The 9,439-nt window shown below is 41.1% G+C and overlaps 1 protein-coding gene across 3 annotated transcripts in view; it reads left to right on the top strand.

Annotated features, from left to right (window-relative positions):
* Positions 1–5,558: 5,558 nt before the first annotated feature.
* AFG1L (AFG1 like ATPase) overlaps positions 5,559–9,439 on the top strand; it is a 71,966-nt gene continuing 68,085 nt past the window's right edge. For all 3 annotated transcript variants that reach the window (XM_062572676.1, XM_062572674.1, XM_062572673.1), the window contains exon 1: positions 5,559–5,661. In XM_062572676.1, coding sequence (XP_062428660.1) covers positions 5,559–5,661 — 103 coding nt within the window. The remainder of the gene's footprint in view (positions 5,662–9,439) is intronic.

Here is a 9,439-nt window from a genome sequence, read left to right as displayed (position 1 = left end):
CCCTGAGTCACAGGAAACCACCCCAGAAAAAAGAGCTCCTTCCCAAAGAGTTTGCGCTGCAGGTACAGCTAGGCAGAGAAAGGACTTCCGAAGATGCAACAGAATATATAGGGGATATCAGCAGGCCATGATGATACAGTGCTGTCTGCACAAGCAGATCTTGTTTGCATACTGGCCACTTAATCTTTTTTTTTTTTTTTTTTTTTTTTTAACCAACAAAGGTTTTAGCAATATGTACATACACACCATATCATACAATATATTAACAACAATAATACATAATTCTTAGCAGGAACATTTCACCAGCAGATCTTAAAGAGTGCAGCAAAGTAATATCTCTATTCATTACAGGTGGGGAATCCAAAATACATGAGGCTAGTAAACAAGCCAGGAGCATAATCTGGTCCCGGAGCCCCTGGTAAGTGTTCTCCCCAGTAGGCAATCTCTGCCTCATAATGGAAGGTTTTGAAGGAAATAATGAGTTTGTTTTGCAGATAGTTAAAAGTACGTGGGTGAAACGAATGAATGGTGAAAGCTGACTGGCATCATGGACTGATTAAAGTTATCAGATGACATCTCAGTTATGAATAAGCAGTATCTTGGATTTTTATGTAGCGAAGAGAGAATTTGAAGAGTTTCTGTACTTAAAGCAAGAGAGTAAGAAATGATCTTTATGACATCATTGTGAATAGACAGGAATAAAACTATACATAGCAAGATCAGAGTAAAAGACACTGCAGTAATCAAGACAAGAAATGGTGAGAGCCAGAATGAAAGGACTGAATAAGACATGCTATATGTGCAAGGTGTTAGGCAGAAAGAATCAACCTGATGTAAATGTAGGCTGGAGGAAGTACCTACCAAAAGTTATGAGTTTTACTTATAAATAGAAGTTAAGCTGACAGTTTTATGAAGTAGGAGTAAAGGGAAGCATCTAAACCTTACCTAAATTACATTCGTTATTAAACTGGTCTTGCAACAAGGCAGGAAAAACTCATTAATTCTAGTGAAATTACATATGCACACATCTGGATAAGCTTTTGTTTGTTGTATAACCTGTGCTACTACATCTGACTGCAAATGTGAAAATACAGTAGAGTACTGGTATTATCTTAAGTACAATATGCTGTCTGCTTTCTGGCCAAATCCAGTTTCATTGTCCATTCCAACAACAACCAAAGAAGTGCTTAGTACTGTATATTTGGGAAAGTTTGTGAGCATATGATGAATTAGGAATAATTTGTCTTCATGGTAAATAAATACTCTTAATAGTGAGGCTTAAGTTGAATGCCTTTCCCACAGCGTATCTTCTGAGCTGCACCATTCTGTCTCTGTTTTTTTCTATCCCAGATATCTGATGATAGAGGCAAGCACCAGAGACTGAATGCTTTAGTGCCATGTGTCAATAGTTTTGTAAGGAAGCTACAGTAATTTGTTAAAATCTTCATTTTTTTTCTTTTTTTCATGAACATAACTGGAGTGAGATACAAGGGAGGGGGAGATGTGCAATTTCACAGAATCATAGAATCATAGTAAGGTTCCAATCAGTAAGGTTGGAAGGGACCTCTAGAGATCATCTAGGCCAACCTCCCTGCTCAAGCAGGGTCACCTAGAGCAGGTTAGACAGGGTTGCATCCAGGCGGGCCTTGAAGATCTCCAGAGAAGGAGACTCCACAACCTCTCTGGGCAGCCTGGTCCAGTGCTCCGTCATTCTCACAGGGAAGAAATTCCCCCTCACGGTCAGGCGGAGCTTCCTGTGCTTCAATTTCTGCCCATTGCCTCTTGTCCTGTCACATGGGACAACTGAGAAGAGTTTGTCCCTGTCCCTTTGACACCCTCCCTTCATACCTATCACCCCCCCATTTTACATAGTGTAAAAGCAGACACATCACACTAACTAGGCTAATTGGGCAAAGAAGAGGGAATGAAGGCAAGAGAAGATCACAGTCCTCTGAGCCTCCAGCCCTCAGAAAATCTGTGTTTGTTTATTCCAATTTATGGTTTGGAATTTGCAGTGATCTGGGTTTGCACTATCTATTGTTGCTTCTGCTTGCTAGAGAGGTTCTCCCCTCAGGGTGGAGAAGGTAAGTTCAGGAAAGAAAGGTTTTTATCCTGTTTTTGAAATGAACCTTGGGTCAAATTTCAAATCCAGGGGGAGAGAGGTCAGCTGTGTTTATATATACAGAGACTACATGCAAGAAATCTAGCATTTAGACTAACAACCGAGGTATTAAGCACTCATGGGTTTGTTACTATACATTATTTATTCAACTATGAAACAAACTTGTTTTGGGATAACTTCAAGTGGCGATATGTATATTATAATCTTACAACAGGTACCCACAGCAGCAGGTATTAACATATGCTTAACTCTTAAATTTGTTATAAGATTAGCTTTTGGGTAATTTTGTTTCTTTGTTTTTAAAAGATGAAAAAGTCACGTTTAACTGCAAAGGAAACCAATCTCTTCCTTACCCAGTTAGGATTCTCCAGCATTCTGACAAGTGCCCAAGTTGACACATTTTAGTGAACATAGGCATATTTTGTCAAAACTTGTGGGGAATGCTGACTCAGGATGAGGCAAAAGAAAACCCCACAAGGCTTTGAACTAATTGTGCAATGCTGTATGTGGAAAAATGACTTCCTGATCCCTGTGCTAGGCAGCCAGTGCTTTGAAGGTGTTTGAATATCTGCATTCCTCCTTATCTTCCAGATAAAAATGTTAAAAGTGTAAATATAATTTATAATATCCACATATTATGTATTTTTCCTATTAACATTTAGCTATTCAATTCTTCTCCATTTTTACACAATATTATCCCTTTCAAAAGGGGTGATTATCAAATACACTTCTATATACCTTACTTTCTCCACTGTTTGCATTCTGTTTGCATTTACTCTCTCAAGCCTTACCTAGCTGTGCTCTTAGAGCCTATTCTGGCTTACATCTTCTAGCTTGTTGATATGTAAATTCTACTATATTAAACCTCTGTATTCACTGAAGATAGATTCAAGGACTAAGGGCTAATCTGCCTAGTCTTTGTACAAGTATCTTTGTGTTAAAATGACCATCGTCTCTGCCTTTGCATTTGTGCAAAAATGCCATCCAACAGCACAGAGGCACTCACGTGTGCTGTGAACCACTTGCTCTGAGAAAAGCTGAGTAGTGCCAGTGTAGCTGCAAAGTTGTGCAATAAATTTGTAATATGTTGAGCTGTCTGAAATGCAAACTATAAACAGATAGTGAAAATGATAATAAGCCCGTAAGTTTGGGAACATTTCTGTAGCTTTATTAATCTGAGGTCTTACAAGCAATACAAGCTGTTAATAGCTTATTGGATTGTCTCTTAACAGATGAGGTTAAAAATCAAGCTTACCACACAGTGTTTTGACATAATTCCAGGAAATGGCTTTTAAAGGAAGCTGCACTGATGAAAACGACCCACAAAATCCATTTTCCTAGAATTGGCTGAATGGTCAATATGGGATCAAAAGTATTTATGTATGTACATGTATATGTATATATGTGTGTGTGCATTTGTGTGTGTGCATGCATGTGCGTGTATGTGTATATATGAGGCAAAGATGTGTCCTGTGGTGGGAATATATTGCCTTTCAGGCAGATAAACTTGCCCTCCTTCTGCAGAAACCCAGAGGAGGCCTGACAGAGATCTAGAGATTCTTTGACGTGTAGATTCCCATAGGGTTCAGCAGACTAGGGGAGTGAATTTTATACCTCTAAAGGCAGGGGAGGAAGGGGAGGCCCTCTAGGGGAGTTTTATTATACACAGGATTTTATTAAGTTCCAGCTATACTTTCGGCTGGCCGTCGAGTAATACAACTGGGTTAAACAAGTGTCAATCTGATTTCTACTCAGTTAAAACCTCACTTTTTTTTTGAAAGTGAACAAAACGACAGGTAAAGTGAATGAAGTGTACAAACATACTGCAGCATGGATCTGTATCTGTTGCAGGACATTAACCATGACAAGCCACAGAAATACAGTTGAAATTCGTGTTCCTTTAGGTTAACAACAAAGCCTGTTTTAGCGAAGTGTTTACAACCACTATGGATTCAGTAGCTTGGGTGAGCAATACAGTGTACAGGGGCATTTCAGAGTTTGCCACTGTTTAAAGACTCATAGCACTGCAGAAAATTCACTCACTTAGGTAGAAAATATCATAATAGGCCCAAATGGGAAGTTTTTTCTTGCTGTCTTGGATAACAAGGTTAAACAGAGGATCTGTTAAGAAAAAAAAAAAAAAAAAAAACTGACTATTTAAATAAATCAGATGTTTTTTTATGAAGATTATGCTGTCATTTTCTCCAATTATTCTTGACATTTCACCCATTCTTATTGTGATCTGAGTTAATAATGGAAGGAAAAAAAAGGCTCTTGTTGCCTTGTTTATTCTTTGTTCTCAAGGAGATAAGACGTTTATAAAGATAAGTTATTTGTTATTTAAATTTCTTTTACTGAAGTTGTTTGTTTCCTTGTTTGAGTTTCTAAAAATATTGCAACAATTGTAGTGCATCTTTGAGATGTCTATTCAATTCACTACAATTTGTACTGGAATTCATGGCTAAATGGGCACAGGTGTTGATAGCTGTAACATGCTAGAATGAGTCAAAACCAATAAATGCTCAATAAAAGAACGATGAAAGAAAATGCACTGAAATCAGCTCTTTTAAGATGCGATAAATTGGCATGTTGGCTTGTTACTTAATTAGGTATAAAACACTGAAAATGTGTCTAGAGAAACTATGTATTTTAAAACAGATGAACATGTTAGAACATAACTTCAATCACTGTTAATATTTTCAGAATCATAAATGTTATTTTAAAATCTGACAATACTGTTCAGGCTATAGTCTACTTTGTTTGCAAATAGCTCTATCATGCCCTCAGGTGACATTTTTAATATATTCACATTAAAAAAAAAGTGTTGGATAATATTCTATGAAAAAGACTTGTTCCCTTTTTCATCTTGCACAGAAATTTACCTCAAGAAAAAAAAAAGAGGACTTCTCATGTTGCAAAACTAAGAATAAGCATAACGGAGGGGAAAAAAATGCACAGCTGTCAGGAAAAGGATTTCCTGTGCGCTTTTGCAGTGAGAAGACTTTTTTAAAAATCTTTTCTCTTGCACGACGCCTTCCGAAGCCCCGCGCTGACGCCCCAGGCCGCTTCTGACAGGGCCCAGCAGCCCGACACGCACACGCCAGGGCCGGCGGGGGCCCGGCCGCGCGTTTCCGCGGCAGGTTTTGGGGGGCTGCTTCTTTGCACTATGCCATTCCGTCAGATCTCCACTGTCGAGGTGCAGGACGAGGCGAGGCGGTCGGTCAGCGGTCCCTGGGCGGGGACGGAGCGGGCAGGCGGCTGCGGGGGGCCGGGCCGGGCCGCGCCGGGCCGGGCCGCGCCGGGCCGGGCCGCGCCGCTCCGCCGCAGGGCCGCGCGGCGGCGGCGAGGGGCCGCAGGACTCCATTTCCCAGCGCGCCCCGCGCCGCCCCGCTTCCCCTCCCCCCCCCCCCCCCCCCCCCCCGCCACGCCGGGGAAGATGGCGGCGCCCGTGTCGCCCTTGGTTACTGCGCGCTGCCTGCTGCGAGCTGCGGCGCGCCGCGCCGCCCGCCCGCCGCCGCCGCCCGCCGCCCTGCGGAGAGGTCAGTGCCGCCGGTGGAGAGGGGTGCCGCCGGAGGGAGCCGCCGGTGCCGTGTTCGGCGCGGCGGGCGGGTGGGAGCCCCGCGGCGGGTAACGGCCGCGAGCGGCGGGTAACGGCCGCCCCCTCCCCCGCCGCCGCCGGCTGGGCCCTCCGGGGTGCTGGCGGCCAGCGGGAGAACCTGCGGGGGATTAATAAGTAGTTCGGTGGTGCCCAGAAGTGACGGTGCTTTGTCTTCCGACGAGCGCGGGTTCATTTGGCTGCCTCCTTAATTAAGTTGCGCTGTGCTTGCGACGTGAAGCCGTCTGCTGCTAACCACCCGGGAGTGCTCGGAGGGGAGCAGCTGGAGGCAGAGGGCACCTCTTCCTGCCCCCCAAATAGTGCAAACGGGAGAGGAAAAAAATGACAGGAGGATGAGTTCCCTGGTGTCCGGTGAAGTGCAGACTTGGACTGGAGCTTTTACAGTGTTGAGAGTGATTTCAGTGACTGATTTTTCTGCAAAAGGATCCTCTGAGGTGTGGTAGCGGCTGAGCTTTATCTGGTAGCCTAAATGACTTGCTTAAAAAGTCAGTATAATGTACGTTCTCATAGGAAATTAGGCTTTGTTAACTCCAGGCCTGCCTCGGAAGATGATGGCTTTTGTTTGTATGTAGAAACCATTTGTCCTCTGCCAGAGTCTTATAAAAATGGAAGAATTCCATTAAAATTGATAGGGGTGCATAAAGGTCACTGAAGTTAGTCAGTGGGTCTGAAAGTTATATTTACTGTTAAGTGTTCACATACATACATTTTATTGTGATTGTGTAATGCTTACATTCTCAGGAAATCAGACTGAAAATAGATTTGCTGATTAAATAAGCAGTTCAGTCAGAACTATAATTATGTTCTTTTTTTCTTGATTTTATTTGATGTTGACCTAACATGTTCAGTATATCTGGATTTAACTGCAAATATATCATTTTATGAAAGTCAGGGCAAATCCAGCAGCATTAGCCACTTTTTATGACTGTTAGCTTTCTTCCTCTGAAGACCTGGGCATATGCTTAACTTTAATGCATGTACTTAACTTATCCAAGTCCTTATACCCCATGAGTCAGATGGCATGTTTGAGACTGATTCTGCAAAGCTTGTCTTATCTGACCTTCACTCCCATTCTTCTGTAGGAAAATAACATTTGGAGCTGCATTGTCCTTCCCCATCACTGTAGTACCATCTAAGAAGGAAAGATTCAGCAGCAGTTTTGTTATCAACTTAATTATGAGTTTAGTGAGGTCTCTGGTACCATCATCTGCTTGTTAATCAAAGTGCCCTGTAACTTCAAAGTCCCCTTCTTCTATCATGGCAGCTGTGTTTCACAGGCAATTTTAGCAGTTTTGTGCTAGGGGTTTGCAGCAGTTTGACCCAAATTCGGATTCTGAACTTCTGCTTGCCTTGTTGAAGGCAAGGACAGTTTATAGAAGTTGTTTTCCATTATGGTTTTTTTCCACACTAATTTCAGTGCTTGTGCAAAGCTTGTGAGACAGAATCTTATCTGCAGAGCAGTAATAAAACAGATGTGTTTTCTATGTTGGCACTGTGCCTCAACATTGGTTGAGTAAAAACTCTTCCAGCTTTTCTGTTGTGGCTGTCAGCAGAGGTGGTACTTGGGTGATTTTGACGCGTTAACTTTGGTGTAGTTGTAATCTCAGTGAAAAGAGTTTGGTTTGGATGTAATGCTCAAACAATTATTAGTTGGATTTTTTTTTTAATGTTAAGACAAGTAGTGATTAAGCATTAGGATGATGTAGCATAGGAAATGTTTAATTCTCCATCTCTTATGTCTTCAGAATGTTTTCACCAAAATATGCTGTAATCAAACACAATTCTTGGCTGTAGCTCAGGAAAATTAGACAAATTCAACTGTTCCTAATACTTAGAAAGGTCAATGTTCTCTTTCAGCCTTCATCTCCATTAATGAAAACTACTGATCATTCTGAGGATGGAGTGGTTTTAAAATTGAATATTTTTTTTTCATTATCAGTTTCTTGAACTGCTTATTTCAGCTTGTTTCCTGCTTGTTTCCCAAATTAATAACAAATATTTTCATGTGTAGTATAGGTCACTCACCCTCTAGTGAGGTCAGTCGTGTAATCTGAACCATGACTCACCTTTTGCAGTAAAAGAAGTTAAATTTTTCTTGTCTGACCTTTACTTCTTCAACTGGATGCTACATATCTGTCATGGTTTTCCCTTTACCCTTACGTTTCAGGCTACAGTTCTAATCATGTGTTTAAAAGATATTTAGTTTATTGCAGTAAAGAATTCTGCAGACCAAATTTTAGTTTTACTGGGTGGAAGTATGACGCTTCCTTTCATCCAGTAGTGAATAATCATTTTAGCATATGAAATCCTTTGCATAACTTTGAATTTATTAATCTGTGGGCTTTCAAGGTGTCAGTTTCTGCAGTAAGAGAAAGACAGAATGCATTAGGGAAGCCCAGGCTCCTTTTTTCTTTCTCTAGGCCCTCAAATATGAGGGGGATGAGGGCTTGCTGGGATTCGTTAAGTGAGTTCTTTTTTGTCAGATTTTAGATGTTACAGTTCAAAACCTTACATAATTAAATCCAACTACTAAGAAGAAAAGGTCACCAGTGTGAGTGGTGTGCATCTCAGGTCTTTGCTCCTGGCTGCTGTCAAGATCAGTTGCTGATATGCCACAATCTAGCTTCTATATCAGATTGTCTTCTCACAGAAATAACTCTAGGGGCTGCTTCAGCTGTGACTATTGCTTTCATAAGCAGTGTCATTGAAACTTGCATGCCTTTTTCCTGTGTCATCTCAGACGTAAGTTCTAAGTGGCAGTAGGAAAACTTGACAGTAGGCTGATTACTTTTTCAGTTTGCTGTCCTTTCCAGACCAAAAGGTCACTGAATTTATGAACACTTTTAACGTTTTTATTTAGGTACTTATCCTTTCAGTCATAAATTAAAGCTAGTTTACTGAAGAAGTATAAAGTTCCTCGCTTTAAGGGAAATTTTTATAGTTTCAGATTGGTATTTTCATTAAGGCATCAGACTGATTAAACTATCGAGTTGTATGCAAGTGAGGAAACTACTGTTAGAATAGCAATCCATCTAAAATTACAGAAAGTAAAAGTAGTCTTGTATTGCTTTGTGATGTATTAATTTCTAAAGGTTTCTTCTTTTTAGCAATCTAGGAATAGATTACTGAATCTTTCACACTACTGTACTCAGTAATCTGTCCCACAAAATGCAGGTTAGAATGAATGACCCACATTTTTTTTTCTATCTTTTTTTAGGATAGTTTATTCACTTGAATAGCTCTTTTTTAACTGACTTCCGTCTAACACCCCTACATGAGCTTCTTTTTCTTTTTTTCCCTCTTAAGGACGTATGTCCCTGTTTTGCAGCTACAAGTCTGAAATTATCATTCAGCAGTTACTGTTCATCCTCTGGTGAAGATGCAACAGGGTACCCCCCTCTTCATATTTAAATCCCAACACTGAATACTATTTTGGGGAAACAGTGAGTACAGTGAGTAATTTGACCCGTGACACCCTCTGTCGTCACTTAAACATACTCTCCATCTCTATCATCTGTTAATGATGAAGTATTTTTTCCTACTCCCAGCATAGTAAGCTGTAAGTACATGTAATCTAAGATAAAAAACATGCTTCTGAGCAGTCCTACCGGGTGTGCTTTGTCTGTGGCCAAGCAGGTCATGAGCTGCAAACCCTTTTTTGTCCCTAAAGAAGCTTTCCCCTCTACCCCCTGAGTTTGGGG

The sequence above is a fragment of the Rhea pennata genome, chromosome 3 (genome assembly GCF_028389875.1).
Source record: "Rhea pennata isolate bPtePen1 chromosome 3, bPtePen1.pri, whole genome shotgun sequence".
NCBI classification, from domain to species: domain Eukaryota; kingdom Metazoa; phylum Chordata; class Aves; order Rheiformes; family Rheidae; genus Rhea; species Rhea pennata.
Note: the sequence above shows the minus strand (reverse complement) of the source record. Positions and strands in the feature narration are given on the sequence as shown.